Here is a 17,356-nt window from a genome sequence, read left to right as displayed (position 1 = left end):
CATTTTACTCTTATGTAAGCTCCCTAGAATGTAAACAAGCCCTGGGGACAAAAAGGGAGGTTGGGGACAAATTGAGATTACATTTTTGCCATCCTGACAAAAAGTAGCTGAACGCAGAAATTAAGTTGACTTATGGGAAAAATTATACTTCTTTCATATCTGAGCAATGGATTGATAGTTGTATGTGCTAAACTAGTTTCACCCTGCTTTCAAAACCCACTTATTCAGAAGCTTTGAAAGATTTTCCCAGGAACTATCTATTAATGCTCTCTTTTTCCATAAGATTTGATCATCTGGTATATTTTCTTAGGATCTAATCATATACTGCTTTATATTCTAGGAATTTTTATGGCACTGTGATATCTCAATTTAAGCAGTAAAGCTTTTGGGAGCAAAAATCATAGATACTTTTATCCATCCTAAAGCACATATAAAGTCTTTTAAAAGCTTGCTTAGTCAAGTTAAAAAAATGATCTTACCGTTACTTATTTTGGATTTTGATTTTTCCATAACTGAAACTGGTAATTGACTGCTTGACTCTAGGAGACACGGAGAGATGCTGAGAGTAGAATTGGAGGAAGGAGAATATCTCTCATATTTGTACCTGTATAAGAAGAATGTTTTCTTCATGATAGACTCATTAACATCATACTAAGAATATTATGTGTATGCTACACGAATCGTTAGGGTACCAGGTTGAGCTTGCAGCTGTCTCTGAACCTAATTCACCAAACCAAGCCAGTGTTTAACAGCAGATTTTGCTGAAGAGGTAGCCAGAAGATCTGGCTCATAGACTCTACAAGAAGCTTGTCCTACCCGCGGTCTGTGGGCTGCATGTGGCCCAAGATGGCCTTGAATGCAGCCCAACACAAATTCATAAACTTTCTAAAAACATAATGAAATTTTTTTCGCAATTTTTTTTAGCTCATCAACTGTTGTTAGTGTATTTTATGTGTGGCCCAAGACAATTCTTCTTCCAATGTGGCCCAGGGAACCCAAAATTTGGACACTCCTGCTTTACACCATACCTGGGCCAGTCAATTAATGACAGAAAATAAAAGTAAAAATTACTCATAGAGGCTCATCTTAAAGCAAACTAGTGACTATAAATCACCTCCCCCCAGGTGAAAAAGTATTCGACTTGATAAAATCATGATTTTTTTCTGAGTCAGAGAAAGAGCCATAATTGAACAATGTATTGCCATCAGCATACTTTATTTAGAGTTGTAAATTTAGTAGAATTACAAGGCTGATTCTGGAGAATGGAAAATGACATATGGATTTTGTACCATTTATCCTGATAATATTCTGCTTTTTCTCTACTGCTTGCTAGTATAGCACCAAGTTACTTCTAATTCCACCCTTTCCCCTGTTTATAAGATTATGATAGCAGCTGGGATAAAGAGTCATTGCTTAGTGGGCAGCCTGTAATAATGCTAATCTACAATCCCCCAGCTCTACTCTTGCACTCAAATTATCCTTCATGTGCCACGTTCTCCACACTCTTTGTACCCCTTGGGAAAGAGGTATCTGGTAAGAAAACATCTCAATATCATCTTGATTCTCATTTTATTCAGACACTATCTGTCCAAAGGTTAGTAATCACAGGAATATGCATTGGCATATTAATAGTAAAGAACTCCCAGCTACTTGGGAGGCTGAGGCAGGAGAATGGCGTGAACCCAGGAGGCAGAGCTTGCAGTGAGCCAAGATCGCGCCACTGCACTCCAGCCTGGGTGACAGAGCGAGACTCCATCTCAAAAAAAAAAAAAAAAAAATAGTGAAGAACTGTTTATTCAGCATGGTAAGGAAAAGATGTATTGCATTACTAAAATATTCAAGTTGATAAACAGGTTACCTTTAATTTGTTTTGTGCAATCTGCACCTCAATGGGTTCATGAACCCCACTGAAAAAGTAAGAACATTTTTGTATGTATGTTTTTATGTGAATGCTTAAGAGAAAAGCATTACAGGTTTTATAATTTTATCAAAGGGTTCCTTGACCATAGTAGGTTAAGAATCACTTAATGAGGTTAACTGTTTTCAATTCTTAACTACACATGAGAACATTTAGCATTGAAATCATGGTAAATATAATTTTATTTTGTTAATAATTACAGAGAAACCATTGACTGTTATGATGCTTCAAGACTATTGAAGTAAGTATGGATGGTGATCATGGAGTATTTTGAAAATTTTTCATTATTTTTACTCAGTTCCCTCTGTCAACAGGTTACTGTTGTAAGCAACAAAATTATTTTGATTTCAAATAACTGGCAGCTTATCTAAGTGCCACTTTTGTTACTAATTGCTGTCTGTGATACTCTAAAAAAATTAACTTTTAGGTTTTAATTAACTGAGTTGTAAAATGAGAGCTATGGATGTGGTCTGTACCTATCGAGACTCTGTTGGAGAAGAGACAAAAGTGTAATTATTTAAATCTGGGACTAATATTATAAATGCTTTTATATTAGGGGCTTTAGTTCTGACCCGCATTCAAATCCTGACTGACCCACTCTTGACTTTGATGTATGAAATTTTGCAGTAGCCTCCTAAATAGTCTCCCTGCTTCCAAGCTTTCCCACCAGGATCAATTCTCCAAGCAGCAGTCAGTGTAATCCTTTAAAAATATAAGTAAGATCATGTCACTCTGCTTAAAGCTTTCTAAAAACTTTGCATCTCATTCAGAGGACAAACTAAATTCTTGTAATTGTCCTAACTTTATGACTCAAAGGATAGTCTGCAGACCAGCAACATCAGCTGAATCTCAGCACCAACCCCAGGGCCACTGAATCACAATCTGCAGTTTACCAAGAGCCTCAGGTGATTCAAATGCCCATCAAAGTGAGAAACAACGTTGACATATTCTCTCATTCCCTTTTACTTCTCAGCATTCATCTTCTGTGCTTTCCCCGTGGTCATTGCATTTTAGCCACACAGGCCTCCTTGCAGGCATCCATGTACCAGACTTCCTCCTGCTGAAGAAACTTTGCCTTCACTGTTCACTTAGGCTAGAAGTCTTCTTTCCCAGATATCCACATGACTGTCCTCTTTACTATTATCAGGTCTTCTTCAAATGTCACCAACTGTGTGAGCCATACGTTGACTACCCTACTTGATACTGCACCCACCCCCAACCCACCACACATACTCCTTACGTGTCTTTACTGGGTTATTTTTCTCTATAGTTCTTACCATTCTCTGACATACTGTATTTATCTGTTTATTTTCTGTCTCCTCCTCAGAAGATCTGTGAGGGCAGAGATTATTTTGTCACTACTCTTTCTTTACTGCCTAGAAAAATTATATATATATATTTATATATATATATCACAAATATATATATATATCACATATATGTGTACACTTGCTAAATTAATGAGTTAAATGAGCTAATACATAAAACTAAACAGCCTATTAGGAATAGGCCCTCAATAGTTGCTATCCATAATTAATAGCTTTTGTTGGATATCAGGGATATTTCTGCAAAGGAGACAGAGCATAGTTATCTCTTAGAGAACGAAAATCATATTTTGGATAAGTACCCAATTAGTTACTAATGTTGTGTAAAGATGGAAAGAAACTAGAGTGATAATCCTCAGTAGAGAGCAAGTTTCATGAAGGAAGAATTGTGTGTGTTTTTGTTCTATTTTGTTTTCCCACAGAAATAGCTCCTTTACCTGGCATTGTACCTGGCAAATATATTAAATAATAAATAAACAAATATATCCTCTGCCATGTCAAAAATGTTGGATAAGAATCTGTCTCTGTCCCTTTGATAGCCTTTGTCAACACTAGCCTGTCTGGTTGTCTGACCTTCTTTTTAATACATTTTTTTCTCTGATTTTCTTATATGGGTATTCGATATTTGTCACTAACTTAAAGTAATAAAATTATTCATCTGTATACAGCAGCTTTAAGATAAAACCATTGCTGGTTAAAACCAGGTGGCTTAATTAGCTAAAAGGATTGATAACACACAACAATGATGACATAGCTACTAGTTAGGTTGGTAACCTTGATAAGCATTTTACCTGTGTTATCTCACTTAATATTTGCAATGGCATTATCAGCTAGGAATTATTTTTAATACTTGTTTTAAGATGCAGAAACTGAGACCTAGAAAAATTAAGTAGTGTAGCCATTGTCACATAGAAGAGCTACTGATCCACTGCAGAGTGATTTAAGTCTGGTGTAATGGATTTATCTATCCTATGTGACTATTTTCACATTTTTAATTTTTTCAGTAGTGGAACTGCTTTTCCCCCTGAGCAAACTGTCACATGGAAGCTTAATGAATCAACAGACAACAGCAACACAACTAAAGATCAAGCAGGGAGTAGGCAGGTTGGAGACCCATTTTCTCATTCTTCTCCTTTCCATTCTTTCTACAGGCTGAACATATATAACATTTTTGTAGAATCTCAATGATCAAGGAAACTTCTGACCTATGGAAGGACGTTGTCCAAAGAGCAGGCAGAAGTGCCCAAACCACAGAACTCCCTTCAAGTAAAAATTTAGGGTCCCGGGAATTCATCCAAATGGGTAGAAAAGCTCCCACTCAGAGAATTCTGAGCCCTAACTTGATAGATTGGCCAGGGAGGTCAAAATCTGACTGTACTTACATAAGTGGTCTAGAAATTCAAGAAAAAGTTCAGACTAGATCATTTCTAAGTCTCTCCAGCTCTAAACTGTCCTGATACCATGATCTAGAGTGGACAATAAAGTATCACCCAAAATATAATTTTCTAAAATATTCTCTTACTTTGAAACTTTTTGGTAGTCATTTCTTTTATCAGCAATAGATAAACACAGAGAAGGGCAGTGACATGGATATGTATGAAGGCTGCTGCCTGAGAAGTCAGCTAACCTGTTTTAGGGTTCTGGTTCCATAATGACAAGACACCTAAATTTACAAAAGTCATCAAACTCTTCAAGTCATGGGGTCCGGTCCTTAGCTCTAAAGTAAAAAAGATAAACTATGTTCTTCTACCCCACAGGTTGCTATAAGGGTAAAAATGATATAGGTAAAAATCTTTGGAACTACTAAAGTCATGTGCATGTATTAACAAAAGTACCAAAAGTAGACTTTAGGGTTAGAGGATACAGACAGCCCACTTCCATTGATAAAGTTCTAAGAGATACTGTATGGACATTGAATACTTGTTTGAGTTGATAATATATCCCTGAGTTAATTGTCTACCAGCCAGTGTTCTGTAATCCAGAATTTATTGTCTACAGTGTTTATTAATTACCTATTTGACATTTACCACACGTTAATTTATTTTCAGTTATATATTTTGCCTCTACAGCTAAATTAAAGCATTTGACTCAAAACATAGTATGTAAAATCTTTCTTTAATCTTGTTGATATCAATATACAGTAATCTATCAATTTTTTACAGTTTATTGTCAGAAGAAAAATTATGAAATTGCTCTGAAATTTTATCCAAAGAGAATGTAACAAAAGTAAGACACAGTTATCATGGGTTAAGCTTAAATTTGCATAATTAATTGTCATCATAAAAGGGAGAAATGCAGTTGTTTGGAAAGGCAAGGAAAAGATGATTGCTTTAGACTTACTGCTCCATGAAGAACTGAGGCATTGCAATGAGCAATGTTCCAACTCCCATGATTACACACCCTGCTCCAATTATTTTTGGCCTGTGAAGTTTGGCTCCAAAGTAGCTAACAAATGTTATAACTAAGAGATTCCCTTTGAGGAAAAGAGTAAAACATCATAAATTAGAGAACTTAGAAAGAAGTCAACAGCATAACTGAATGAATGTATATAGCAGACCAAGCAATGTTTTCTTTTAACTAAGCCATCTCTGCATCATTTAACTTTTTTCCTTTAATCTGAGATGACTCTTGAAATTCTCATGTTCATTACTTCAATCACCTCATCTCTTTATCGAAATATTTTAACTCAATCCTTCTGCCTCACTTCGCCCAACCTAATTATTTGTCCTTGTAAAATATTTTATCAGTAAGTCAAATTCTAGAGGGCTCCCTTTAGCTTCTCTCTTAAATATATTTTAGTGACTTTGAAGTAAACTTATTTTTTCTTTATTCATTAAAGTTTCTGTGAAAACTTCTATTGGTGTTCTAGTTGCTCATGGACTACACATTACAAATTATTTAGCTGATATCCCTTATAGAAAAATTAAACACAACTGTACTTCACTTTAAATGAAATAAAATGATTAAACACATTTACACAAATGATACTTTATGATTTGTTAAACTTTGTACAAAAAGATTAAGACTCAAAATAGAAATAAAAATTATTCCACATAGGTGACTTCAGGTATACATCAATTATATAACCTCAACATATGTCTATAAAGCAAATTTTATGAAATGCAAAATCTCTATAAAATGTGCCCATTTATCTCTTTTGTGAAAAATGGTTTAAAAATATTGGGGTTTTTTTGAAAGTAGAAATTATGGTTTTCTAAAATGCCTCTAATGAAACATGTGACACATTACTTTTAGTTGATGATGGTGATAAGTGATTAAACATGTTTCAAGTAATATTTCTCATTCTTTGCTGTGCATAAAAATACTGAAAGGAAACGGTTAAGGAAATGGAAACTTGTTAAAAATGCAGATTCTTGGCAAGTACCAAACGTTTCTGATTCCATGGATCTGAGGTCAGGCCAAGAAATCTGCATTTCTAATACTAACTCAAGTGTGTTGATGGAGATGATTCCTAGAACATGCTTTGATAAACATTGTTTGGGGTTTTAGACTTCAAGGGGCTTTAAAGCTTTAGCTATATTTATTTGAGATATTTAGTTTTTAAGACGTACCGTGCTAAATAGAGTAAGATCTTAACAATTTCCCAGCAATTGATTGTGATGGCTAATGGGTGGCCTTGCTTTGAAGTTCTCCTCATTTCCAATTTTTGAGCAAAAGCATGTTTCCCTACATCTGTAAGCAATCATCTAATTTACTACTGTTCACTCACATTGCCAGCTTTAGTAAACTGGAAATAAAGCAGTAATTTTTGTGGGCTTGAGGATAACAAGAATGATAGTGAGAAACATGACTTGCACAGTGGTCCTAGTATGGCTCCAAGAAGAATTAAGCTCTTCTTAATGTTCATATTAAAAAACTAATAATTGAGCACAAGATTTCTCATTTGAAATTTAAGTATTTAGTAGAAGACATTGTATATCATATTATTTTAATAATTCTATCTATATGTTTGTTAATGTACCACAATAAACCAACATAAAATGAAAGCTGACATTCACTTTATAGGCAATTCTCTCCTATTCTCGCCTACACTCCACCAATACCACACAATAAACGACTTCTGTTTACAAGCTATTTCTGTGTTACGTTAATGGGCATGTCATATACAAGACAATATGAGTTCAGTATCTGTAATACAGATATATATATCTATATACCATATACATACTATATCTATCAAAGTTTTTGCTTCCTTAGTATCCTTTCTGAGTTCTCAGGAGATACACTTGAAATATAAATGATGATGCAAAATCTTTAAAAAATGAAATTGGATATAAAAATTATTCCATATCTACCATCATTAGCCTCTCACAAAAAAACAGGTACAGAAAGTTTTAGAAATATGTCTTACCAAACTTTAAAGTAACATATTCTTGATCTCTTCTCTCTTTTTCTGTCTCTCTATGCGCGCGCACACACACACACACACACACACACACACACACACACACAGAGACACACTTCAGATAACAGAAAAAAAAGAAAGCTACTCAATTAATCTTGTAAGACTACTATTTTCTTAAAACCAAAACTGGACAAGGGCAATATAAGAAAAGACAATTAGAGCCCAAACTTGGTCATGAAGATAGATGTGAAAATGCTAAACAAATTATTAGCAAACTGAATAGTATATACAAATAAAAATATCCCAACCAAGCGCAGTTCATTATAGTACAAGAGTACCACCAAGTAAAAATAATTAATTAAATCACTATATAACAAACGGAAGGGGAATAATTCCATGGTTAACTTAATAGACACCGTAAAAGTACTAAATAAAATTAACCATTCATTTATGTTAGGAAAAAAACAAATCTGAGCAAACCAGCTTTTAAAGTGTATCTATCAAAACCACAAAGCAAGCATATTGCTTAATACTAAAATTTTAAAAGTATTTGCATCAAGGTCAAACATGAGAAAGATGTCCATTGTAAATGCTTCTCTTCAACACAGTACTGAGGCTAATGTAACAAGGTAATAACAACAACAAAAAATCTAAGAGTTGCAAAGAAAGATACGAAATTCTATTTTGTTTTAGACAATTTGTCCACAAAACCCTACAGTTCCCATGGAAAATCAATTAAAACTAATAGAATTTCAACAAAGTTGCCACATACAAATAACATAAAGATGGAGGATGATATTTGTTCTAGACTCTTGAAGGAATGCGAAAAGAGGCAAAAGAAGTAAATTAAGATTATGTTCAGCAAAGTCATTTGTTTGGAAATTTATGTAATTCAGATAATTAGGGCAAACCTGTGATGTTTGGGATAAAGGTTTTCAACGGAAGTAAGAGAACTTTTAAGCCATTTTAAGGCAACCAATCCAATAAATAATTTATATACCTAGAATGGTCTGGAAGAATTAATGTGAATTTGGAGTCATGGTTTTCTGCTACTTCCTGTGAAAACTTAGTATACTCTCTCTATCAAATATAAACTTTGTCTCTCAAGCTGCATCAGGACCTGGGAGCCCAAACAAAACTTTGGACCAAATGATTTCTGTGCCTTTTCAGCTCTAAAATATTTTTATATAATAATCTAGAGTGAGAAAAACATCAAAACATCATGATATATAATGTTTTGCCTGCTCATATCTGCTCTATTCTTTTATCTGCACCAGTTACCTCTTTCTCCTTGTTTTCTCTCATGATATAATGTGTCACCCTTTACCTTGATTCTCTTTGGCCCTTCACTCAGTGCAGGGCCATCAGTAGAACAGGGCTCAAGGAATAAATCAACCATCCGGGCCAATCTAAGCAAATTACATAAAAGATTGATGTGATCAGATGTTTTGGAAACCTGATACACAAAATGTGATCTACTGACTGGAAGCATCAGCAGCATTTAGGAGCTTATTAGAAATGCAGAATTTTATCCTGTTCCTACCAATTCAGGTTTTAAAAAAAGATTTTTAAAAGATTGCCCAGTTATTTGTGTGGACATTAAAATTTGGCACTAAGAAATGTCATTCTGGAAGGATGACAAAAGATGAATTTGGGAAGCAAATGCCTGAAGGCAAAAGGTTACTTATTCATTTTATTTTTTTCTGTGATATTCAGAGTAAGAACCAAAACACATAGTATGTACGAAAAGAAATAAATTGTTAAAGGGTTGAAAAATATTTATTCACTTTTCCGAAAGTTCACCAGGTAAAGCTAAAATTGGAGCAGTTAGAGGTTTTACTATAGCATATATCTGAATGTAAACAAGCCTTAAGGACCAGAGAGGGTACTATTTTGTTTACTTCAACAAAAAATTAAAGCCTTTTAGTTTATCAATTCAGGAAGCAGACTAACCAGGATTATCCTCTTTAAATTACTTCTAAAACAGTGACTCAAATTACTCGGTCTTTTTAATTTCTAAGGAGTCTATAGTCAATTGCTAACCAAAGGCACCTGAGATTTGAATTTTTATTGCCTGCTCTGATCTTGTGTTCTTGGTAATAGAATCCCTTTATTCTTCTTTCTAGGCCACTGGGTGGAAAAATCCCTTTTATGATGTAACTTCTTTCATCATGGCAGTAAATTCTTGCAGAGCGCATTTGGATTATTCCACATGCGTGGAAATTGAATCATAGGGCTCCCAGTGTGTATTGTTCTTCTGTAAAGACACTTCTACATATTTATAACTCAAGATACCAATTAGCATCTCACCCTCTCCTCCAAGAAAGTCACTTACTCTCATGTAGAACTCTGAATTGTGTGAACCATACAATACCGAACACCTGGGGAGAAAAATTTACTGTTGATTGCTCTGAGAAAATTGCCTCTCCTGTAGAATAAGATCATGGCAAATTCTGTCCAAAAAAAAAAAAAAAAAAAAAGATTTTATGAATAGAGTCCAATCCCAGCAGACAACAGAATGCAGAAGGTGTTCTTTAGCCACACCTGGAAGATCTTGGGCTTAAAATTAAAGTCAGGCATCTGTAATACCTACCAATTTCAAAACTACCATCAATAACTCCCACCAGTGAAGAAGGGATATCAAACCTTCTCTCTATCTGAGTGATGGTGCTCTTCAGATAGCCTTCTGCCAATGCTTTGGCAAAGTAAACAAAAGACAAGGCACACAAGAACACCTGGAAAATATGACAGGTCACACTTAGTCTGACTCCAGCTTGACACACAATTGTAAACTAAGTAAATAGACAAACAAATACAAAACAAACAACAAAGAACAACTTATAACATCAACTTTATTATCACTGAAACTTTAATTCAAACACCGTTCGAGGTTTCCATCAGCCTTAAGCACTGTAAGTTTTCAAAAGTTCAAATTCTCTTGGAATTTAAAATATATATTTGGTTTTTATGTGAAATGTGTATTGAATTATCTTTTGTCTTCTTCCACTCTGCTCCAGAGGGACACTCAAAGGAGTCTTACATTGAAGAGTCAGTGTATGGTGAGACATTCATTGGTAAGAAAGTAAATGAAACCATAAGCCAAACACTTGACATCCTGTAACAAGTCCAGCACTTGGGATTATGTATTTCACAGGGTGGTGCATGCACCAGCAGGGAACATAATGTACAGACTGAAAAAGTGCAACTATTATTCCTTGTGTTTATGTTTATACTTATTAAATTCATAGTCAAATATTTTTCTCAATGGAAAACATGTCTTTGATATCTAGCTTATATATTTTGATAGACATGGGTCTGTGATAGAACATTCATAGGGAAGGTTAGCATTTATATGAAAAAAGCAGAGATTTGTTGAGTGAATCTTTGTATAAAGAAAGAATAGGAGCACACAAAGCATCACTTAAGAAACAACTCTTCTCGGGGGGTTGGGGGAGCAGGGAGGTATAGCATTAGGAGATATACCTAATGTAAATGACGAGTTAACGGGTGCAGCACACCAACATGGCACGTGTATACATATGTAACAAACCTGCACGTGTGCACATGTACCCTAGAACTTAAAGTATAATAATTAAAAAATAATTTTAAAAAAGAAACTTCTATCACTAAATAGCAAGGAAAAATAGCATGATTTTAACAATGGGCAAATAATCTAAATAGACATTATTTGAAAGAAGGCATGGCCAACAGGTATATGAAAAAGGTGCTCAACATCACTAGTCATTATGGAGATGCAAATAAAAATCTTTATGACATATCACTTCACATCGGTTGGCTATAACAAAAAATAAAAACTGGTTAGAATGTAAAGAAAAGGGAATCTTTGTACATGGTTAGTGGTTACATAAGTTGATGTAGTCTCTTTGGAAAATATAATAGTATGGAGGTTCCTCAAAAAACTAAAAACTATTGTTTGATACAACAATCCTAAAAAAATAAAAAAAAAAAAACTCTTCTCCTTACTCTAACATTATTCCCATTTTTATTTGCAAAATGGGAGTAATGTAATGTTTCACAGATTAAATGTTTTATCTATGCTTGGCTTAATATCTGGCACATGGCAGAAGTTCAATAAATACTAGTTTCTACTATTTCTCTCTTTTCTGTTTGGCGGGAGCATTTAAATGAGCCCAGGAAAGTAATTTAACCCACATGGTCAGGTAGAGATTGCTTGCACCGCCTGGCATGGTGTGGTTTTAGTAAATTGCGTCTAAGATCTTTTTTTTTTTTTTTAAAAGGAGAAAACAATTTTCATTCTAACTTCATTCTATAGACGATATCTGGACAGAAAACTAAGAGCATCAACATTATTTACTTCTTGGTTGCTCTACCTTTAGTTCACCACAGCATGGTTGCTTTTCCTCTGAGGAGGGATATTCTGTTTGAAAAGAAGGCCTTCCAACAGGTTGCACTGAAGTTTTGCAGAACAACTGGATATTTTCTTTGGATGAAGTGTCCATTATAAACACATTCCTTGACTCTGATCTGTCAAAGTTAGTTTTTAAAGTAAAAATAAATAAACAAATACTACACAATTTATTAAATTTTTTTATTCAACAGTATACCACAATTCTATAGACCCAATTTAAAGTGAATCTACCTTTTGTTGTCACAGTAAGTTGGCAAATGTTTTCAATTAAAATCAACCAGGATATCTGATTAACTAATCCTGCTATTGGAACTCTGTAGCCAGCATTCTTTCTCAATCCGTCCAGTTTAAGCCTCATTATGGCAAAGAATAAATTTAAGTGTTGCCTTTGGAATAAATAATGAGGCAGAATTTTGCTAACTTTGTGGTCTTGCCAGTTTAAAGTAGGAGCAAGCAGGAAAGGAAGAAGAGGAATTCAACTATTTGAATATTGATTCATTAGAATAAACTCTTTAAAGCCTTTAATCTATCTTCTTAGCAAAACAAATAGAAGTTTTACATTCATCATAGGTCCCTGTACCACCTTATGATTCCTGTAGCACCCAATGTGAGCCTTAAAATATGACAAAAAAGAAGAGGTCCAATTTGTGTATTGTTTTTGTTTGACAAATAAGGGAGCAACATGATTTGTGCCTTAGATTTAATTCAGGTGAAAGAACAGTCTTTGATCAGCCTTAAAGTAAAAAAGACAGCCTTGCTTCCCATGCTCAATTTCCCACCGCCCCTCACAGGACAGGATCACACACTGAACCTATTTTCTCCCTGTTCACATCAATATTTACATATCCTGTGCTCCTACTTCTTTAGGATTCCACATGGCTCAGTGCCTGCCTAATAATCTAACCTAAATCAACGAATTCAACAAACAAAGTAATTTCTCAATTTCCCTAATATTATCAGATGACCCAATTGTACATTAATAGAGAATTTCTATATCCACATAATAGGAGTGGAATAATGTTATTCCTAAAGGAATAATGTTAGGAGTCAAATTTCATGTATTGTGGCAGAAATCTATTCTGACTGAGTATATCACCTTGACTTTATGCAATGCTTGTTTTGTGTTCACTAAACCTCATCCTTCATCATTTCAATTCATACTTTCTTAAACTGAAAAATCAAGTAATAGTACAAACGATTTGCTTTGTATTAATAATATGAAGTTAAAACATCAGAGGACTTTAACAATTTAAAAATTAAGTGGATTCCTCTAGGGAGTGGGAATTGAGTAAAGAAAGGATGAGACAAGGGTCTGGTTTCAAAAAAATTATTATTAGGCTTTTGGATTCATTTTATAAGCATGCATAACTTTAATTTTTTAGTTGAAAAAAGAAGAGTGAGTGAAACAGAAAAATTTAAAGACAAAAAAATAAAACAGAGCTAATAATGTTAAGACAAAAAACAAAGATACAAATACATAACATTAATGAGATAAAACACAGATATTTAGGAGTATAAAACATAAAAAGATGCATCGAATGTTGAAGTAAGTTTAATATCTTGACTTAATGGATAAGTTTCTAGCAAATATTCATTACCTATATTGATAAAAACCAGAAGAGAAAATAGCCAAGAAACACATTATCAAAAATACTCTGAAACTATTCCCTAAACAAAAATACTAAGGATAGATGATGCACCAGAAGTGCTTTATCAAGGGATATTCTTTGAGGAAAGATAGCCGATAATGGAAACAGATAATCATTGTCTCCATTAGTTTGATAAAACTAAAATTATCTTGGTAACAAAACAGCACAAAGATAGCACAGAAAGGAAAACTTCAGATCAAGCCCATAGATTATAAAAATTCTAAGTAAATGCTAGCAAATCCAAATTAACTCTTGCTCTATGATTAGAATTATTCTAAAAGATGCAACAATTGGTTAATTACAGGAAATTTATTCACCTAAATTACCACATGAATAATTCAAAATAAAAAATAGAATTTCAGTACATGAAAAACATCAGTTGATAAAATTCAACATCTATTACTGATTTAAAAAACAAAGTTTAAGAAATGAAGAATATAGAGATTCTTCCTTACCAGTATCTGATACCAACAGCCAACTTCCTATATCTACTGAGTCACTACGTCTACTTTTCTAGAACAATATTTTGCCAGGACAAGGAAAACAGGGTGTGGGAAACGCAGAGTTATACAATGTTAAATAGGCATCTTTACTACAAAACTATGAGTAAAAATATTGCCAAGCAAGAGATATACAAACCAGAAAGGTTTTAAAATAAGAAATGGATAATTATTGAATTTATGGCTTAAATTGCAATCTTCTTCAAAGGATTAAATTATATAATTCAAATTGGCCTTCTGTTTTTGGGGATTCAGATATCATATTATTTCTCATCAGTCATAATATTAAAGCCAGTGACCAGAAAATACAAATAAATTGTTTAATAATAAAATTTGCTATCATTTATCCTAAATTTATCTTTAAAAGATCCAAAGTGTTACATCTAGAATGCTAATGCCAAAGAGAAAAAATAATGTTAAAAACACTACTGAAAAACTTGAGATACTATAGCACATTTTAAGTTATCTAATATATGGAGATGTTGACACAAAAATCACTGTAACTAAAATTCAAAAGTATAATGAAATATAAATATAGTCATCTCAGTTCACTTTGTGTTAGGGCAAAATAGGATCCAGCTTAAACTATTGGCACTGCATAGCTTTACTGAAGTGTCTTGATGGCTAATGCGCAAATTATTGCAAGTGTAGTATGTTCCAAGGAGGCTACAGTTCATCTCCTGTAAAAAGAGAGGGAAGGAAGCTCAATGACATGAATGGAAAGATCCTTGGGGCCAGCAGGCTCTCTCTCTTCATTTGCAACTGCAGAAGTAGAGCAAGAGTACACAGTTATTCAGAATTATTTGCATTTGGCAAATCCTTAATTGATCTCTGGCCACTTGAATAGATTCTTCCAGGAAAAGACATACGACAGTTTTCATCCAATACCCTGGGTTTGGAGCATAACTTATTCTGGAGGCCAAAGAAAAACAAGCCAGCAGTTTCTCTTCCTTTGGTTCAAAAACATTGAATAATCAGTCCTCATGAGTTTCAAAATCAGCCCTCCAGATTTTAAATGTAGAGAGCAAGTGGCTTAGGAAGGTTGTAGTTAGATCCTGCAGATGTACTCAACCCCTCTGCTCTGCAACTGACTCGGACTCTGTCCAGCAATCAGTCCCCAAGGACTGCCACAGAGAAAGTCCTAAAGGCAACCACGCTCCTCCCTCTCTTCTCTTGGCCATCTCCCGTGAGGAAAACCTCTGTCCTGACTTGCCTTCTGGACACCAGGATGCCTCCCTTCAGACAAGCTAAAAAATAGCCTTATGGCACTTGCTGAAGAGGAGTGTGTGTTGTTTAGAAACTAATTTCCCACCCAATACAAATTTGTGTCAGATTCAGATTTAATAAGTACTATTTTTGTGTTGGGTGATGTATGTACTTTTTCTAATCCTTAAAACAACCCAACAAGCATAGTATTAGAATTCCATTTTTTAAATTAGATGGGCCGAAGCAATTAAGTAACTTGTCAAAAGCTAAACAACTTATAAGCATGAGACTCAAAATTTGAACTCAAATTTGAGTTTATCTGATTTCTTTAAAAAATCTTCTCTCTTATTTCCATCAAACTAATGAGGGGATCATTACCTTTCATTGATAATTTTTATGGATAAAACATAAATCGCACAGAAATTAAGGGTTAATCTCCCATAGGAATCTGATGTACTAGTCACAAAATATAAAATGAGAGAACCAACTCTTACCTGGAGGTAGAGATCAAAGATGGCCAGTTCCTTTCAATGTGCTCAGCAAGAGGATGGACCATACACCACAGACTGAAAGAGGAAACTGAGGTAAACTCCACAGCAATTTTGAACAATTTTGCCAGGTGGGGAGAGCGTGGGTGGACACAAGCAGAGCAGATTAGGGAAAAGAAAAGATGAAGGGCATGGTCTCACCCCTGAGCGATCTCTTCTCTTTCCTTGTTCTTCCTGGCCTCTTTTTTCTGGCAGTCAGCAGAGAATTGGCCACGCTGGCAAGGCCACTGACGTGCATCTCAGCTCCCAGGGCACAGAAAGAGCTGAAGCTTTTGAGCCATTTCTTTGCAATTTGCTGCAAGTTTAAGGCCACACGTGATAAAGCTTTCTTTATGGGAGAGAGTGAATAAAAGAAAAGACCACTTGTGATCTTACTTGCTGATTCCCAGAAAACACAACTCCGCAGGGGGCAGAGGGTAAGGGAACAGAAGCCAGAGGAGGGCGGAAGTTTATAACAGAGACCCCTCCTCCTTCCAAAAAGTTTTTAAGCCAACTATTCCTTAGGGACATCACTGGGATCCTTGTGTTTTCTTTGTTTGTTTTTGTTTTGGTTTGTTTTGTTTGGTCTTTAACGGTTCTTGGGCTAATTTGCTACATGGTTTTCTTTTCCATTGGTGTTCTAGAATCTAAGGACCAAGTATCAGGTCACGATCAAAGCTCTGCAGTGCTCTGTACAGAAATAGTTAACTCTCAGAGACATGATCAGTTGCTCATATTTACAATTTCTATGAGTTTTGAAAACAGAAAAGAAACGCATTGAATTTTTGGCATTCAATTGTTTATTCTGCCTAATTCCAAGGATAAATAAATCCTTGCACTGAGAAAGTCCACAATTCTAATAAATTCTTTTTCCAAGAGAAAAACTTTAGAGGATCTTAAGCAGTATTAGTTTGTATTTGTTTTCTACCAATAAATAAATTTGCTACCAGAATTATCCAAGATTCACCCTACTTTTAAGTGGCTGAGACTCTGGGATGGTCACTTAATTTTACTGAGTCTCAACTTCTTCCTTTGTAAAGAGAATTTTTTTGTTTAAAAAAAAACAGATTTATAGGGCTGTTTTAAGGATTAAATTATATAATGTATTCAAAAGCACGTTGCAAATAAATGAGTGGAAAGTATCATCACTATATATATATATTTAGTTCACATAATGGTCAGGATAGTTAATCAATATTATTCAAGCACATTTCACTACAAAAGAAAGAAAAGAAAATGCAAGAAAAATGGGTTTATATTAAACCTTGCAATGAAGCAATGGTGTTTTCACACTCTGAAAGACCAAATACTTTACTTTAACAATCAAACCAGACTTTTCCTTCGGAAATAGTGAGCAAACATCCGAATACATTGAGTGTTAGTCTAGACTTCTCAGTGTCTAACAGGTGGCCAGGCCACTGTTTTATTAAAGAGGGGATAGTATTTACCAGCCCAAAGGGCATAATTTTCCTCAC

General features: G+C 34.5%; 1 protein-coding gene across 1 annotated transcript in view; it reads right to left on the bottom strand.

The window, feature by feature from the left end:
• The window catches only part of SLCO1C1 (solute carrier organic anion transporter family member 1C1), a 57,235-nt gene extending 40,877 nt beyond the window's left edge, over positions 1-16,358 (bottom strand). The window contains exons 1-6 of the mRNA XM_054443425.2: positions 16,044-16,358; positions 15,849-15,920; positions 11,962-12,115; positions 10,203-10,344; positions 5,584-5,716; positions 480-604 (exon numbers count right to left, since the gene is read on the bottom strand). Coding sequence (XP_054299400.1) covers positions 480-604; positions 5,584-5,716; positions 10,203-10,344; positions 11,962-12,115; positions 15,849-15,910 — 616 coding nt within the window. The 5' untranslated portion in view covers positions 15,911-15,920; positions 16,044-16,358. The remainder of the gene's footprint in view (positions 1-479; positions 605-5,583; positions 5,717-10,202; positions 10,345-11,961; positions 12,116-15,848; positions 15,921-16,043) is intronic.
• Between the last annotated feature and the right edge of the window lie 998 nt (positions 16,359-17,356).

This window comes from Pongo pygmaeus, chromosome 10 (assembly GCF_028885625.2).
Source record: "Pongo pygmaeus isolate AG05252 chromosome 10, NHGRI_mPonPyg2-v2.0_pri, whole genome shotgun sequence".
NCBI lineage: Eukaryota > Metazoa > Chordata > Mammalia > Primates > Hominidae > Pongo > Pongo pygmaeus.
Note: the sequence above shows the minus strand (reverse complement) of the source record. Positions and strands in the feature narration are given on the sequence as shown.